Here is a 20,133-nt window from a genome sequence, read left to right on the forward strand (position 1 = left end):
TAAGCAATTTATAGATACATGTATGTTGTAAACAGCCATATACATGACCTAATACATTACTAAATCCACTTCAGAAAAAGCATGACAAAGCAATTGTTTCATTCAGACCAATTGGTGCTAGGGTTTTTAATCTATATATCCACCTGCTCTCATGTTGCAATAGAAGTTTATCTACATCGCCTCCACGGCGGTGTTGTTTAATGTGTTCAATTCCTGTGACTTATAGAATCGTGAAATCAGAGTTATGTTCACTTTCAAAATTCTGTGCTACAGGACTTTCTTGAATTTTATTCTTGATATCATCCCTATGCTCCCTAACTCGATCTTTGAGGTCCCTTTTTTTTTCCCTATGTAGTATCTGGGACACGAACAGTGAAGGAGATAAATTACGCCTGTTGTTTTGCAGGTTATCCATTGCCTTATGTCATATTGTTCCTCTGAATTAGTACCAAACTTATTAGTTTTTTGGATAAACCTACAATACACACAGTGGCCACACGGGCTACAACCAAGCCATTTTCTTCCTTGATTTAGCCAAGTATTTGGGGTTTCTTTCCTAGTATACTCGCTAGGTACCAAACTGTCTTTTAGGCTTTGCACCATTCTTGCTGTTACTAGGGGATAATCCCCTATATATTTCCTTAAGTCTGAGTCAATGGTTAAAATGTGCCAGTACTTTTTCATAATTTCCCTTTATTTGTTTCAAGTGTGAGTTATATCTGGTTATTAATCTGATCTTCCCTTCATCCTGATTTTCTTTCTTGTTGTACAGAAGATCATATCTAGAACTCTGTCTGGATCTAATCCAAGCTTTTTTAATCTGTCATTTTGAGTACCCCGCTCTAAAAACCGTTGTGACAACTCCTTTGCCTGCTCTTCAAAATCTTTTGTACTAGAACAATTCCTTTTAAGACATAGGAATTGTCCAACAGGTATGCCAGACTTAATGCTCTCAGGGTGATGGCTACTAGCATGTAGTAGGCTATTTGTAGCTGTCGATTTGCAATATACCTTGGTTTTCAGGTTAATACCTTCCCTCCAAATCTTTAGATCTAAAAAGGTTGCTTCATCATGACGCTTTTTCTCTAATGAGGATTTTAGTGTGCAACCTTGTCATTCTTTGATACCCACGTATAATTGTGGTTGTCTTCTCTCTTTTTCTTTTGCTAAATAATAGTATATGACTGTTTGCACCTTGAATAAATCCCGGGATAAGTGTGCACCCAATCGTTGTTATATTTTTATTTATTTATATATATATATAATTTATGGTGGAGATAAGTCTGAGATTAAAATCCTCCATGTCTTAAAAAAGTAAAACAATACAGTTTGTTCCACAGAAATTTAGCACATCTAGGCAAGTATCCCTGTTTGCTTTTACCCAGTAAAACTCCATATACACTGTTACCATTGCACAAGAGGATTCTGGGTACGATATGCGAATTAGATATGCAACAGCTCAGATTTTTTGCTTTATACTGTGTTAACACACAGCGATTCCCTAATAGGAAGATTGCAGCAAATACAGAAATTAGTACTAGACAGCCTGTTTCGTTCTTGTTAGAACTCATCAGTGTTAGATACATTTCTGCTTGCTGCTTAGGTAAAGCTAATTTCAGGGTTAAATTATTATTATTTATTTATTTATAAAGCGCCAACAATCCTGTTTCTTAAGGAATGTCTTTTCTTTTCTTACCCAGAATCCTCTTGTGCAGTGGTAACAGTTTATATGGAGTTTAATTGGGTAAAAGCAAGCAGGGATACTTGCCTAGATGTGCTAAATTCCTGTACAACAAACTTTATTGATTTACTTTTGAGACATGGAGGATTTTAATCTCAGACTTTTATCTCCACCATAAATTTAATGAATTTTGATTTAACCCTGAAATTAGCTTTACCTAAGCAGCAAGCAGAAATGTTTCTACTACTGATGAGTTCTAACAAGAACGAAACAGGCTGTTTAATAGTAATTTCTGTATTTGCTGCAATCTTCCTATTAGGTATGAAGCAAACAAATAGTATGAACATAGTATGAAGCAAAAAAATGTGAGATGTTGCATATCTAATTTGCATATCTTACCCAGAATCCTCTTGTGGATTAGTAACAGTGTATATGGAGTTTTACTGGGTAAAAGCATGCAGGGATATATATACAGTATAAATATATATATAACTATATATAAAAACAAAAATAATCAGCGCTTGTAAGGATAAATATTTTATATATAGGTGTATATATATGTGTATGTATGAGACAATATACAGTTTGTGTAGCTAGCAGTCTTATTTGGATGGACAGTCTGTGGGTGTACAGTATTCCATATAGTCCACAATACTAGTTCTCGTGTGCTATAGGTGAAGGCAGCCCATCTGGTAGAAAGATGATCCCCCACAAGGTGAGGTTCCTCTCGCTTTGTCTGAAAAAGTATAGAAAAAGACAGGCGCACAGGGGCACACTTCGTGTAATACGTTCACAATCAGTGTATAGATAACAGTGGGGGAAATATCCGCGCTCACCTGGTGTACCCTCAATTAGTGAGGTACTTAAAATGCACTTCTGTTGGTATACTCTGTTCCTTTGCACCCTTTCCGTTTGTCCACACTCCTTCAGCGTTTCGTATGTCTCCAGCAGGTCACCGTAGTCCGTTGCCAGTGTTTTAGGGAGTAAGGGGGTATTATATGTATAGGTGTAGATGTCTAATATTTACCAATTGACAACACTATACAATATACCAGAGTAAAATACCATATATTTATTAGATAGCTAAAAAGACACAAATGTCTCTTAAAAGTTCAATATGAATAGATATAATACAAATGTACAAACATACATACAGGACATGAGCCGTAGTACAGACAAGTAAACAGATCCTTGTATAAAGGCCTGTTTGCAAGTACAGACTAAATTCCTCCACAGGTAGAATACAGTATAAAATACAAAATACACAGTTTAGGGAGCACCAAAGGCTTGACTCTGAGCTGCCTTGCTATATTAGTAGCGTTGCAGCCGAGTACCTTATGCATCTCCGTGTATGCTGTGCACTCAGTGCGTGCAAATGTAACGTGTGGCGGGGGGCAGAGCCTAACGCGTTTCGTAACCAATGGGTTACTTCATCAGAGGTGTGGGCTGCCCCCAACCTAACTCTATAAATGCGTGTGGCTGTGGCTGATTGGCCAAATACTAGCCCCTCTATCGCCATTTTGTTTATTATTGTTATATTAAGCTACTAAGACAGTAATAATAATCATCATATACTATCCATTTGTTTCTAAAAAATGCTAGTCTGGTAATATTTTATGGCTGACATGCTTATTTTTAATGCCATTTGTGCTTTTTTAAAAATTCAGGTATCTGATTCAACAAAAGGATACTTAGAAGAACAAGATGTTACTTGTTAATATTAAAAATGAGGACCTTTAAAGCAGAAAACATATGCATAACTTGATACTATCAATATGATCCTAAATAAAACAATGCTTAAAATGTATAAGTAGATAAATATAATGTTATTAAAAAAATATATATATATATACACATATTTTGTTATTTCTTTCTTTATACCTTATCTCGTTTGGGCAGTTTCAGAGATTGAGGCGAAAATGCACAGGCATTAGTAACTTTGAAATAGAAGCAAAATGTCTTAAAGAGAAGTTTACAGAAAAACATTATCCAACTAGAACTATTCAAAGATCATATGTTAAAGCAACTAAACTAGATAGAAAGACATTAGTACACGGTAATAATCAACAAACACAAACACTACCATTATTAACACCTGATACATCAAAGGTGAAACAAAAAAGAGATACTAGAATTAACTTTGTCACAACATTCAATGAGGGCCACTGGAAGATTAAAAACATTTTACAGAAAAACTGGTCAATATTGAAAAATGACCCAATATTGAAAGACACTATAGGTAATAGACCACATGTTACGTACAAGAAAAACAAAAATCTAAAGAATTTCTTAGCTCCTAGTGACATACAGAAAAATAAAAAAACTGGGAAGCAAATCAAAGGTCAGACTACCAATGTACAAGGTTTTTTAAGTGTGCAAGAAAAAATTGTGTGTGCTGCGCACATACACATAGAAATAAAACATTCAATAAATTTATAGACTGTGGAAAAAATGGAGATAACTATCCAATCAAAGGTCTACTGAACTGTAGATCTGATCACGTAGTCTACATGCTGGAGTGTACGTGCAGCACCCCAAAAAGGTATATTGTACGCACGACACAGGGTTTAAAAATCCGCTGTCTAGAACACATGAAAAATATTGAAGCGGGAACCCTCAAAAATCCTCTTATCAACCATTTTACAAATATTCATGGCAAAAATAAGAATGCATTTTTTATTAAGGCTATAGAACAAGTGCACCAAAGCAATCGAGGAGGTAGTAGACTTTAAGAGTTACATAAAAGAGAGACTGTTTGGATTCATAAATTGGGGACCCTAGAACCCAATGGGTTAAATAGAGATATTGACCTAGCAGCTTTTTTGTAATTACTTACATAAATTATTCACATATATGCCTCTGGGGGTTCTTTTTAAACACTAACCCCTTTTCCCTTCATCCACATTTTATTCATTTACTTTTTATCCCCCCTTTTAAAACCAGTGGTCAGTAAAGTGATGTGTATATTTTTATATATTTTTATATATTTTAATTATATGGAACAAGCACAGAATCATATGAGGTATAAAGAAAGAAATAACAAAATATGTGTATATATATATTTTTTAATAACATTATATTTATCTACTTATACATTTTAAGCATTGTTTTATTTAGGATCATATTGATAGTATCAAGTTATGCATATGTTTTCTGCTTTAAAGATCCTCATTTTTAATATTAACAAGTAACATCTTGTTCTTCTAAGTATCCTTTTGTTGAATCAGATAACTGAATTTTTAAAAAAGCGCAAATGGCATTAAAAATAACCGTATCAGCCATAAAATATTACCAGACTAGCATTTTTTAGAAACAAATGGATAGTATATGATGATTATTATTACTGTAGCTTAATATAATAATAATGTCTCTTGCCCTTAAACAAAATGGCGATAGAGGGGCTAGTATTTGGCCAATCAGCCACAGCCACACGCATTTATAGAGTTAGGTTGGGGGGCGGCCCACACCTCTGGTGAAGTAACCCATTGGTTACGAAACGCATTTGGCTCCGCCCCCACCACACGTTACATTTGCACGCACTGAGTGCACAGCATACACGGAGATGCATAAGGTACTCGGCTGCAACGCTACTAATATAGCAAGGCAGCTCAGAGTCAAGCCTTTGGTGCTCCCTAAACTGTGCATTTTGTATTTTATACTGTATTCTACCTGTGGAGCAATTTAGTCTGTATTTGCAAACAGGCCTTTATACAAGGATCTGTTTACTTGTCTGTACTACGGCTCATGTCCTGTATGTATGTTTGTACATTTGTATTATATCTATTCATATTGAACTTTTAAGAGACATTTGTGTCTTTTTAGCTATCTAATAAATATATGGTATTTTACTCTGGTATATTGTATAGTGTTGTCAATTGGTAAATATTAGACATCTACACCTATACATATAATACCCCCTTACTCCCTAAAACACTGGCAACGGACTACGGTGACCTGCTGGAGACATACGAAACGCTGAAGGAGTGTGGACAAACGGAAAGGGTGCAAAGGAACAGAGTATACCAACAGAAGTGCATTTTAAGTACCTCACTACTTGAGGGTACACCAGATGAGCGCGGATATTTCCCCCACTGTTATCTATACACTGATTGTGAATGTATTACACGAAGTGTGCCCCTGTGCGCCTGTCTTTTTTTTATACTTTTTCATATAACTATATATATATATATATACACACACAGTATGTGTGTGTATATATATATATATATATATATATACAGTATATATATATATATATATATATATATATATATATATATACACATACAATATATAGTATATATATAGGCGTTTGTAGACGCATGCACTCTAAAAAGGGTCCAACAATCTCATGGCTATGTATTTAGTGTGTGTGGCCGCAATTTGATGGGTTGTGACAGAGGAGAGCATGCACGGTGAGTATTTTTGATCAGATAGCTAACGGAACATCACTGTTTGCTATTCTGTTAGAACACTGGTTTTATCTGCTAATTATAGTTTTATAACTTGCAGATCAGTAGTGCATATTTAAATTCAAACAATAGGATGGGATGTATATTGCATCATTATATAAAAGAGGGACACCACACTTTCTGCTTGGAGTGAAGGTTATTATAATAGTGGGATTGGTTGGGGGCCACATTGCATTATCCACAAACTTATGCTAAAGATAAAACCTCAAAATAAAATATCATAATAAATCTGTTAGTTAAAACCATCCCCTATTGTTATCAATGACATGCCCATGTTCAATGGCCACAACCAGCTATTTCAGATACAAAAATCTATTAATCCTACTGGGAGTTTAATTATTGCTATTGTTCTCCTGTATATCTGCATTAATGTTGTCAGTATTTATGGTGGTTTCAGTGAGCAAAAGCTGCAATTTTAAATGACAAAATAAGGGTAAATAATTGGTTTGCAAACAATTAAATGCAGCCCAGCAGGTCAAATGGAACACAGGGCAACAATAAAGTATAAAAAATTTTCAATTACAATGTCCCTTTAACTGTACCTTTTTTTTTAGATAGCAAATTAATAGTCTGTTTTATAGAGCCAGGTGTTTGGGTATTCCTGATTTAAAGAAAATTTTAAGTGGACAAAGAAAAGTGTACATTACAGGGACATTAATATGCATGTATATATACTGTATGTATATTTTGCTTTTTGACGGCAGAATTTTCTGTGTTTAAAAAAGCTACATTTAGTTTTTATGCTTGTGTGCTTGTATCACTGTTTACAAATTCAGTCTATCACAAATATGTGTTTCCCTTTAGTTTAATTATCAATTTAAGAAACCGTAACTTAAACTTAAGAACCCCCCCCCCCCCCACTACATATATATTTTAACATGTGTAACAGCTGGGCTTTCCCATGCATGAAATATCCTTTTTTTTAAAGAAACAAATTATTTCAGAATGTGATGGAAGTAAATACAAAAATCAGAAAAGTATTCCTAGAAAATTATTTTGCTCTTATTCTATAATGATATAACCTGTTTTCTTTCAATACAATTCTTGTTTCAGCATATTTACTGCTAGTTTACCTTATAAATAAGTGTATTATGCACCAGCCATGTTTACAATATGATTCTGAGTTGACGGCATATACAGTCCCCAGTAAGCAAAGAATATCATGCATTACAATATATTTTGAAATGTCTTCTGGTCATAGGTGCCTTAGGAATAATGTAGATGTGGTTCATGGTCTCTGCATAAAACTCTAAGCAAACCGTGTCACTTGTTTACTTGCTACATCTACCTTGTGAAACCTGTCACATGAATGTGACTCTTGCTTTGACAGTGCAAAGCGAATGATACGAATTAGATGTGTATATTCTGAAGATTTGATGCTGCACATCTTTCAGCTTGAATTAAATAATTCTTCCATCTGCAGATACAGCTGAAAGTTGAACTTGACATGGATCAATATGATCTGGGGCTAAATTCCTCAATGTGACTGATTATGTTAGCATCATGACCACAGATCAATATTGAGTGTTTTTATGGAGCTGATTGCATAATTGGCTTTGATCAATAAGCTATTGTCTTGTTTCCTTTACAACATCAAGTTTCTAGCAAGCCGTTTCTCAACAGCACATTTAGAATAGCACATTTGCAGTAACTTACATACAAAGATATGTATTTGAATTTCGAGGAACAAAAGAGGCTAAAAGCCCTTTGGTAAACTGATGGCTTTTTAAGATGATTCCAAACACAAAGTGTACTTTGGTATCAAACAGAGCTACTGTTCTATTAGAAAACCAAACCTTTTGACTTTTTCGGTCTATATGTGATAGACAATTCACATAGATGTTTCTAACAAAACACACCATTAATAAAAGCAATCAGTACAACTCGTCTTTTGACAAACCCGCGGGGTCTAAAGGCGTTGAAAGATGCATCTGTGATGAACAATGTAACTGGTCCTTCGACTACCATTTGGAACAGCGTGGTAGATATATATTTGAGTATTTTTTTCTTTGTTTTTGTTTATGCTTGAAGGTTATAATTTATTTTGTGTATCTCCATGCAACATTCCCCATTACATTATCAAGGTCTGTCTCATTAAAAGCTTAGCACAAAACAAAGACTGTAAGTGACCTACCTAATGCTGACATGTTCATTTCTGCTCTAGTTTGCCATTTGGAAAGTAGATTGCTAACTGAAATGTGTATTTTTAATTTTTTCTTTTATTTTTTGCATATACGACTGTAGACAAATAACAAAGAATAACAACTATGAAAGGGTGAGATGTAAAATATGGCAATACGGAAGAGCTTTTTCTCAGACCATTTTCTTTCTGAAACAGTATGTCTGCTAAGTGCTTTGAAACGCACCAAGGTCAAGTTTACAGTGAATTAAGCTCTAGTCAATGTGTTGATCAGTTTTTGAAATCAAGAAAAAAACTGTGTGCATAATACATTATTTGAGTTCATATTTCAAAGACAGAGTGACTTGTCTTTTTATAATCATTTTTATTCTCTTTTTTAACAGCTTCCGATCGTGCCCAGAGACATGGCATGGATGAATTCATTTCTGCTAATCCCTGTAGATTTGACCATGCCTCCTTGTTTAAAGTTCTCCAGCAGCAGACATTGGATCACCGGTTAAATGATTCCTATTCTTGTCTTGTAAGTACTAGGAACTAAGGTATAAAAATGAAGTGAGAAATAGATGTTACAAAGTGGTATTTTCTTCCAAACTCATTTAATAGCTGTGCTACAATTTGGGATAAAAGATTTCAATCGATTGGCTTCAAATTTGAAAATTATACACTTGGAGATTACTGCTGTGCCACTCAATAGAGGGGAGAATAGAATCAAACTAGCACTGAAATGTGGTTCATCAGCTCCTCTGGAGAGGGTTGAATACAGAGTGAAAGCCTAATAAAAGTGGAAGCCTCAATAGAGAGAATTTGTAACCACACAGACATTTTAAATCTTCAGGCTGTACTGTACCAGATGTTGGATGTTGCTGTTGCTACTCTGGGAAAATGTTTAATAAAAAGTTAGTAATCAAGGATTTCTGTTTTTAAGCACTTTAGAAGGCTGTATTCTAAGTGAAATTAGTAATGATCCTTGTTACTTGTACGCACACCTTATAAATATAGAAAAAACGCAGAAAAAGCATATTTGTAGTTTATAATACAATGTAGAAGAATACACTATAACTGTGATACAGAGATTTTTATATTTATATCACACAGAAGGTTCATACATATGGGCAGATTTTAATATTATTCTACATCCAGGCCTACTGGATTTTACATACAGTGCATTTACTATGATGCAAAGCCTGTGTCAGCTCTGGTGATGAGTTCTCCAGTTGTGAGTTGGCATTCTGCCCTGAAAATAATTGTCAAGACTAAGAGAAAAATAAATCACCTACATATTTATTTTTATTTTTTTAATAATCTCTTTAATAAAGTTGAGAGCATATTTCTGTACAACTGTCATTCGTTGCCAATAAAAGAAGCACACTCTGAAACAGAATTGTATATTGGGTACCAGTTCTCTTAAATTGATTTTTATGGATAGTTTTTTATTTGTTTCTATTTAACTTAAGTTGACTCCTTTCGGTACTTTATCTAGTTTATCTATTTGGAAGTTAAGGCAAACTCATTTGTGGCTTACTCACTTTTTTTCTTTTCAAATTAATGTTTGAAATTAAGTTTACCATGTTCTGTGGAATTGGTAAACATGAGATATAATTTGGCTTTTTTTTAATATATATATTTGTATAAATATTTTTCGGCCAAGCAATAATTAAAATTGTTCAAAGCCATAGTACCCCAAGAGTATCAGTAAGTTTCTTAAAGGGACAGTCTACACCAAAAATGTTATTGTTTAAAAAGATAGATACTCCCTTTATTACCCATTCCCCAGGTTTGCACAACCAACACAGTTATATTAATATACTTTTTTTTCCTCTGTGATTGCCTTGTATCTAAGCCTCTGCAGACTGCCCCCTTATCTCAGTGCTTGTGACTGACATGCAGTTTAGCCAATTAGTGCAGACTCCTAAATAACTCCACGGGAGTGAGCATGATGTTATCTATATGACACATATGAACTAATACTGTCTAACTGTGAAAAACTTTCAAAATGCTCTGAGTTAAGAGGCGATTTTCAACGGTTTAGAAATCAGTTTAAACCTACCTAGGTTTAGCTTTTCAAAAATACCACCAAGAGAACAAAGCAAATTTGATGATAAAAGTAAATTGGAAAGTTGTTTAAATTTGCATGGTGAAAGTTTAATTTTGCATCATGAAAGTTTAATTTTGACTAGACTGTCCCTTTAATATATGAGTAGGTATCCAGTGTATACGGGCAAGCAATAACAAAAAAGTGTAAGACTCACTTCAAAAGCTCTGCTTGGCATTAAAGGACTTTCCATGCTGATACACTGTCAGCGATCTGGGAGATCAGGGAGAAAGTTTTTAACTGCCACTCACTTTATATCCACTTCCACCTCATCTAGGGAAGGAGTTTCCTTGTGCCATTCGTTGGCCACATGGCTACTTCCTCATGGTCGCTTGACCACCAGACATGAAATCTCACGTCCCTGATCAGCTTCAACTGGCATTCACTATATGCAAACATGTGGGCTGGAAGGTCCAATAGACTTCCAGCTGGCTTTAAGATACTCTTGGGTCAACACACTGTGGCATGCTCATTTAAATGGCTATATTACGAGTGGAGTGTTGTTTTGCACTTCCGATTGCACATTAACTTCGCTAGGATTTAAAAGTAAAAAGTTTGCACGTGAGCCAAACCCGACTTATGCTCACAAAATATTGCGACCATGTAAAAGGGACAGTCTACACCAGAATTTTTATTGTTTTAAAAGATAGATAATCCCTTTATTACCAATTTCCCAGTTTTGCATAACTAACACAGTTATAATAATATACTTTTAACCTCTGTGATTATCTTGTATCTAAGCCTCTGCAGACTGCCCCTTTTTTCAGTTCTTTTGACAGACTTACAGTCTAGCCAATCAGTGACTGCTCCCAGATAACTTCTCGTGCACGAGCACAGTGTTATCTATATGAAATACGTGAACTAACACCCTCTAGTGGTAAAAAAACTGTTAAAATGCAATCTGAAAGAGGTGGACATACCAAAGAACAAAGCAAAATTGGTGATAAAAGTAAATTTGGAAAATTGTTTAAAATTGCATGCTCTATCTGAATCATGAAAGTTTATTTTGGCCTAGACTGTCCCTTTAATGTATTCTCCCCATAGAAATCAATGGAGAGTGCAAACTGAAAAAACCTATCACCTATACTCATGCGCTAACCCGACAAGAGTTAGGAAAATGTAACATTACAATTTTCTTCACATAAAGAACAATGTATTTTTTATTATAAATACATATTTCTTTATTTATCTATATATACCTATTCATGTAATTATATTCATGTAGATATATAGGTATAGATATGTATTTTACCTTAAAATTATCAGATATATACTGTATATAATATAAGCAAGAAACTCTTCCCAGTGTTGCTCAAGGTGTTTGGTGTATGGGGAGGGAAATAAATAAATCTTGTCCAGACGCTGTTGGTGCGTGCAAATCATGCGGTATGTGGAAATATGAACAGAGCTCTGTCTGCGGTGTGGCAGGTTTAAATACGGCTAAACACCGGAGTGGTGTATAACTCACCAAACTTGCTGCTTTAGCCTTTCTCCGCGAGCCTTTATAATATCCTGCCCCGCTGGCTTTCACTTGCTCCTCACTCCTGGAGGTCTTTAGCCTGTGCTCCGATATCCGTCCAAAAGGGCATACCGCTTCACAGCATCCGTAGTGTTGTGTTGTTAGCACGCTGTGGCTAAGCGTGATCCGGCACTTCCTGGTTCATGACGTAATAGTCTGCATACGCCAATGGGATTCCCTGCTACACGATCGTAGCCCCATACACCAACTATCCACCTGAATGCCGAGATTCGAGCCTGGTAACAGTGTATATCCAAACAAAAATTGCAAAAAAAAACAGGCGAGTCTCCAGGCACTATAGAATAAAAGTTCAATGTTTATTGGAAACCAGATAAAAAAAGTTTAAGACATGGTAAACATAAAATAAGAAAGCTGGGCTGTCTTACGCGTTTCGGCTACAATTAGCCTTACTCATAGACACACTTTGTAAGCACAGACACCAGGCTTAAATAGCCAAGTGGCCGGGAAAACAAAGCCCCAGCTGAACGTAATTAACATGAGGTGCATTCATATGTTATACTAAGAAAGTTTTATAAATGTGACAGATATGGAAAGGGAAATTAACTGGATTGTAACAATACAATGTCAAAAGAGGGACCAGTGCAAACATATAGATAGGAGTGTTAACCAGTGGTAATCGCTTACTATCATCAGTATTATGAATGTAAATGTATATAAATAGAGCGGGCAAGGTGACCTGCAATTTAAAGGAACATACCCGTATATTAAAATGTAGATAGAAATGGCTAAAGTTAAAAAAGAACAAAACCAGGGAATCTCACATAAGTATGAATAGACATATACACTCATATAGGCTAGCAAGTCCCTCATTACAGAGTAGATATTAAACCAAATATTTTGTTTTTTGAACTTTTTAAATATTTAAAGGGACATGCGCTTGAGTAGAGGTGCTTGAATCCATACCAAGCATGAGTTATGCCCAATTGTAAAAGAAGTTTAACAGGACATATAATAACATTTGGAAAATAGCTGTAAGTTTGGGAGTGTACTCCTCATTATTTAACAAATGGATGTAAGATTCGTATTCTAATGATAAAACCCTTAATTACTGGGACTTAAATGCTTGGTATAATAGAGAGGAGACTGTGGTTATAAAATGACAAATATCAGGCAAATAATTAGAATTAGAATGTTAAATTCTCTATACGCTTATTGTTACAAATACAAAAGTGACATGGACTCTTTGAATTTATAAATGCTTGACCATTAGAATCAAATGAATTCCAATAATCAGCTTCGTTTCCAGAGGTTAATAACATCTCCTTCTATATTGAAACCTTCCGGTCTCCTAGTTCTAAGTTGGAATATCCAGTATGCCTCTTGGTATAGTAATCTAGTAGTCATGTCACCTCCTCTATCTGGTGTCCTAATTTGCTCTATGACCTGCCATTGAAAGCTTTTAACATTTTTACCATGTTTGTGGATAAAGTGTCGTGCTAGATCTGAACACTCAATACCATTGTCAATATTATTGAGATGTTCACGGATTCTAGTGCGTGCTTCTCTAGTCGAGCAACCTACATACTGTTTTCTGCAGGATGTGCAGTCCACCAAATAAATGACATTGTGTGTCCTGCAATTGGTACAGTTCTTAAGAAAATAGACCCTTTGAGTAGCCATAGATTGAACATTTTTTGTTATACGTGTGTAGCTACAGGCTATACATTTGTTAAAATGGCATTTATAATGCCCCTTAACATGTAACCAACTGCTAGTTCCAGATTTTTTCTTTAACATACTCTGTGAAAGCATGTTCCCTATGGTGCAACCTCTTTTGGCTACAAAGTTGCACCCAGATTGAACATAGTCTTTTAGACTATCTTCTGCCGTGAGTATAGGGAGATGTTTGGTGATGATTGCACAGATATCCCTATATTGGGAGCTATAAGTGGTTGTGAAAAGGGGTTTAGACTTATCAAAATTATCACCCCTAGAAGAATTGTAATTGGTTGACAACATGGTTGACCTGTCAATGCGTTTTACCTCCAATAAAGCCCTATTGACAACCTTCTTCGAATACCCTCTTTCTAAAAGTTGAATGGCTAGTATCTCACTATTTGTTTCAAAGTAAGTATCTGTTGTACAATTGCGCTTCAAGCGTGTAAATTGTCCCTTTGCTATCCCAAAACCTGTGTGTCTGGGATGATTGCTTTTTGCATGCAGAATATTATTGCATGAAATGGGTTTACGGTACAAGTTCGTGATCACCTGGCCCTTTTCAACATCACCTGTTAGGGTGAGATCTAGATATGTTGTCGTGTGAGTATCAGATTGGTAGGTGAATTCTAATCCTGCTTCGTTCTGGTTGATAAAGGACACAAAATCAGATTTCTGATCCTCTGTGCCAGTCCAGATGATCAAAAGATCATCAATATATCTTTTATAGGTGTTGATGCAGTCTCGATATGGGTTACCCTCGCCATAGACGTGGGACCGTATACTGTATATAAATATATATTTCATAGTAAAAACTACATTATTTTCTATGTGAAGAACATAGGAATGTAAAATATGCATAACGGGCATCAAGGGTTCCCAATTTAGGATGCTCACAGTTTGGTTAGCGCACATAAAGAATTGTTATCTTCAATGCCTGTTAGTGAAATACTAAATATAAACTATTAAAAAATATTAAATAAAAACTATTAAACATACAATTAAACATATAGATATATTATATGGATTTAGAATCTTTTACAGTATGTATAATAATTTAAAAAAATAATATTTTTAATAGTAAATATTTAGTATTTCAATAACATGCATGGAAGATAGCAATTCTTAATGTGCACTAACTCAACCATGTTCATCCTAAATTGCAAATCCTGATGCATGTTGCGCATATTTCACATTCCTATGTTCTTTACATAGAAAATAGTGTACTTTTAATTTTGAAATATATATTTATATATATTGTTTAATGTAAAATACATATCTATACCTTATATAACAAGAAACAGAGGGGGCGCATTAGCTAAATTACAATAAGAGATAATGTTGTAAATATTATTAACACCCTAACAAGTAATATATATATATTATGTGGTAAAGTTGATATTATACGTGATCTAATGGAAGTCCCAAATCAATGGATAAAGAGCGAGTCTTCAAACGAAGTAATGGCTGCCTCCTCCTCTCAGATAATTCCGGATAAATGGCAAAAAAACAAAATGAACAGAAGGGTGCCTCATGTGTAGATCTACCAAACTAATGAGTATAACAGATATCCAAAAACGGCCAAATGAGTACTCCCATTATGTTGTAGCACCCTTACAGTGGGGGAAAAAAGTATTTAGTCAGCCACCAATTGTGCAAGTTCTCCCACTTAAGAAGATGAGAGAGGCCTGTAATTTTCATCATAGGTATACCTCAACTATGAGAGACAAAATGTGGAAACAAATCCAGACAATCACATTTTCTGATTTGGAAAGAATTTATTTGCAAATTATGGTGGAAAATAAGTATTTGGTCACCTACAAACAAGCAAGATTTCTGGCTTTCACAGACCTGAATCTTCTTCTTTAAGAGGCTCCTCTGTCCTCCACTCATTACCTGTATAAATGGCACCTGTTTGAACTTGTTATCAGTATAAAAGACACCTGTCCACAACCTCAAACAGTCACACTCCAAACTCCACTATGGTGAAGACCAAAGAGCTGTCAAAGGACACCAGAAACAAAATTGTAGACCTGCACCAGGCTGGGAAGACTGAATCTGCAATAGGCAAGCATCTTGGTGTGAAGAAATCAACTGTGGGAGCAATAAATAGAAAATGGAAGGCATACAATACCACTGATAATCTCCCTCAATCTGGGGCTCCACGCAAGATCTCAACTCGTGGGGTCAAAATGATCACAAGAACGGTGAGCAAACCTCCCAGAACCACACGGGGGGACCTAGTGAATGACCTGCAGAGAGCTGGGACCAACGTAACAAGGGCTAACATCAGTAAAACACTACGCTGCCAGGGACTCAGATCCTGCAGTGCCAGACGTGTCTCCCTGCTTAAGCCAGTACATGTCCGGGCCCGTCTGAAGTATGCTAGAGAGCATTTGGATGATCCAGAAGCGGATTGGGAGAATGCCATATGGTCAGATGAAACCAAAGAAAAACTGTTTGGTAGAAGCACAACTTGTCGTGTTTGGAGGAGAGAGAACACCATACCTACTGTGAAGCATGGGGGTGGCAACATCATGCTTTGGGGCTGTTTCTCTGCAAAGGGAACAGGACGACTGATCCGTGTACATGAAAGAATGAATGGGGCCATGTATCGTGAGATTTTCAGTGCAAACCTCCTTCCATCAGCAAGGGCATTGAAGATGAAACGTGGCTGGGTCTTTCAGCATGACAATGATCCCAAAAACACCACCCGGGCAATGAAGGAGTGGCTTCGTAAGAAGCATTTCAAGGTCCTGGAGTGGCCTAGCCAGTCTCCAGATTTCAACCCCATAGAAAACCTTTGGAGGGAGTTGAAAGTCTGTGTTGCCCAGCGACAGCCCCAAAACATCACTGCTCTAGAGGAGATCTGCATGCAGGAATGGGCCAACATACCAGCAACAGTGTGTGACAACTTTGTGAAGAATTACAGAAAACATTTGACCTCTGTCATTGCCAACAAAGGAAATATAACATAGTTTTGAGATGAACTTTTGATATTGACTAAATACTTATTTTCCACCATAATTTGCAAATAAATTCTTTTCAAATCAGACAATGTGATTGTCTGGATTTGTTCCCACATTTTGTCTCTCATAGTTGAGGTATACCTATGATGAAAATTACAGGCCTCTCATCTTCTTAAGTGGGAGAACTTGCACGATTGGTGGTTGACTAAATACTTTTTTTTTACAAAAGGAGGGCAGGCAGCTGCACAGTAAGGAGTAAAGGCAAGGGCTGACAAAATGGTTAAAAAAGCTAAACTTTATTATATCATATTAAATATTGGCAATACAGGGCACACAAACTCCCTGACTAGTTTCGTGCTCAGTTGAGCACTTAATCTTAGGGTGAGTTTGTTCAGTGTTCATAGCCTATTTAAAGGCACAGAACACCTGAAGACAATTACACATTAAAAGTTACAACAATGTTAAAAATACATTTCAAAATCTACCTTATTACAAACTCTATGTATAGTGTGTAGAAGAAGGAACAAATAAACAAATCAATAATCAACAAGAAAAACAGGAGCAAGATATTAAGTTACATTATCGCATTCAGAATTATTATATTATGCAAAACAAACATTTCTCCAATGTATTATGTGAAATAGAAAACTCCCTTAGTTGCTATAAACTGTACTAGAGAATACATCTTCATCACTAGTAAGATAAGTGTTACACCATTTCCAACTAACTGTTGTATAACAAAATTGTTGGATGACAAAATGTTATCAATTTTCCCTCTTGAGGAACATAAGTTATACATGTTAGTAAAAAAAAATTAAAAAAAAATAAATAAATATATATATATATATATATATATATATATATATATATATATATATATATATATATATATATAATACAAGATACAGAATGCCCATATAGGGGATAGATACAAAAGCCCATATAAGGGATAGATACAAAAGCCCATATAGGGGATAAATACAAAAACCCATATAGGGGATAGATGAATTACTTAAATGTACTAAAATAATGATAAATGAAATAAATCAAATTTATTATTCTACAAAATAACTCATGTCCCATTCACGGTTTAGACCTAGGGGGGTTATAGTTCTCAATTTATATATCCAATACAATTCTTGTTTTAACAACAGCCTATTCCTATCATCACCCCTAGGTGGAAACATGACACGATCTATTACCTGAACCCTCATGTCAAAAATATTGGTCATGTGTACCAGATTAAAATGTCTGGCTATTGCTGATTCTTTTACATACTCCTTTGTGTCTCTAACATGTTCCCTAATTCTGGACCTCAACTCCCTACTCATTTGACCTGTGTATTGAAGGTTACAGTGCTTGCATTCTAGGAGATAAACTACAAAAGTAGTTCTGCAATTGGCGTAGAATTTATGTTTAAACTCTTCTCCTGTCTGGTTACTCCTGAAGCCATCACCTACTTGCACAAAACCACAAGTTATACAAGAACCATGGCCACATTTATAGGTTCCTCTCCTCCTAATCCAATCACTTTTATCTGAGTTGTTGGAGCAAATTAAACTAGGGGACAACTTTGATGATAATGTAGGTGCCCTTCTCGGCACAAATTTACATGAACCAATAATTGGTCTTAAAACATCATCATTTTCTAACAAATGAAGATTCCTCCTCAAGATAGAGCATACCTGATAGAATTGTTTAGAATATTCAGTTGAGAATACTACAGTATCATGTTTTATAATATTCTGTTTCCTGGTCCCTCTGATTAATTCCTGCTGGGATTTTTGTCTCACCTCATTAAAAACCTGGTCCAAGAGATTCTCATCATAGCCTCTTGTTTTGAGGCGCTCAATAAGGGACTTAGCTTGCGCGTCAAAAAAGACTATCTGAGTTATTATTTCTATGCAGTCTCATAAGTTGACCCCTGGGAATAGATCGTACCAAATGCGGTGGGTGACATGATTCAGCATGCAGAATTGTATTCCCAGCTGTCAACTTACGATAAGTGTCACTGATCACCTCACCAGTTTCCACATCTCCCTTTAAGGTAAGATCCAAGACGTTAACCACTGACTCATACAGATCCCCCACAAACTTTAGATTAAATTCATTTTTTAAATACTTTTTTCCCCCACTATATGTGCTAGTAGGCATGTCAGCGTGTCAGCTCACCCACTCCAGTTATCCCTGTCAAAGTACTCTATAAATAGATAGAGAAAAAGGCACTACTTGTGCAGATCATTTAGAGCAATGTGGCATATAGTGTGGGTAATAGCCAAATGGATACTCACATTTGAGTTGAGCACACCTATGTGCTGGTAGGAGCAAGCTGATATAATTCAAACAGGTGTATCAGCTCACCCCCTCTGGACATTCCCCAGTGACAGGAAACAATGCAGGAAAGCGAGTCTGTGTCCAAACCAATTGGAAGTGGGCACAGCAATATAAGGTGATACCACTACACTTTAGTTAAAAATATTGATGTTTTATTAAAAAACAAAAACATTAAAACAAGTAGTGGATCAAGGGGTATCAACAAAACCCCTTAATATGTAACCCGTTTCTCAGCCCCAGATAGGCTGTTTCATCAGGCCTACCTGGGGCTGAGAAATGGGTTGCATATTAAGGGGTTTTGTAGGCGCCCCTCTGTTAGTTTTGTCTTTTTACATATATACTGTGTATGCATATAAAGAGATATGTATTTACAATAAAAAGTGCATTATCTTTTAAATGAACAGTGGAATGTTAAATATGTACAGTAAATATACAGTAAAACACATAAATACTTAAATGCCTCTGTACACACAAACACACACACACACACACACACATATATATATACATTTAGACAAGTGCATGTTTGCATATATATGTTAAAGCTATTTGCAGCACTTTTTTTCAAAATCTTTATACTATCTATCTTTGAGCCCTTATACCTTTTTTTTTAAAGAATTTTTATCAGACAGTGTTTATATGAGTGTAACTGTACTTTTACGTGCATTTATGAAGTCGCACTAACCTGACGTGCATAAATCGCAATTGCACATGATTAAACGCATTTACTTTCAGCTTGTTATACACGCACTATTTCTTTTGCGTGCAGAAAGTGGAGAAAAAAAACCATATCGCACCACTCGTAATTTAGCCCAAAACCAGCATAGACACGAATAAACAAAAAGTCCTTGAGCCGGCTATATAAACTTAACTTTTATTGCTTCATATACAAGAGTATATATATATATATATATATATATATATATATATATATATATATATATATATAATGGGGAGCACATTGAGGTTCACGTGCCAATGCTAGAGCTTGCGTTTTTCGGCCCAAGCCATAGTTCAAGCTCACTAACTACATGATACAATGCTCATTTTTAAATAACTTAACATCCCTGATGGGTTAAAACACAGATGGCACATAAACTCATTATAGAAAATAAAAGTGGTACTTCTATCTATGACTGTTACATATTGGCGAAGAAGATGACATATTATTGAAACAATTACATACAATGTGTACGTACAAATAAAGAGCATTTGCTTACAATGGGTCAGATTACAAGTGGGATGCAAA

The 20,133-nt window shown here is 35.5% G+C and overlaps 1 protein-coding gene across 3 annotated transcripts in view; it reads left to right on the forward strand.

Moving 5' to 3' along the window:
• CADPS2 (calcium dependent secretion activator 2) overlaps positions 1 to 20,133 on the forward strand; it is a 1,413,577-nt gene that overhangs the window by 682,897 nt on the left and 710,547 nt on the right. For all 3 annotated transcript variants that reach the window (XM_053716670.1, XM_053716668.1, XM_053716669.1), the window contains exon 12: positions 8,677 to 8,813. In XM_053716670.1, the coding sequence (XP_053572645.1) occupies positions 8,677 to 8,813 (137 nt within the window). The remainder of the gene's footprint in view (positions 1 to 8,676; positions 8,814 to 20,133) is intronic.

This window comes from Bombina bombina, chromosome 6 (assembly GCF_027579735.1).
Source record: "Bombina bombina isolate aBomBom1 chromosome 6, aBomBom1.pri, whole genome shotgun sequence".
Taxonomy (NCBI): Eukaryota; Metazoa; Chordata; class Amphibia; order Anura; family Bombinatoridae; genus Bombina; species Bombina bombina.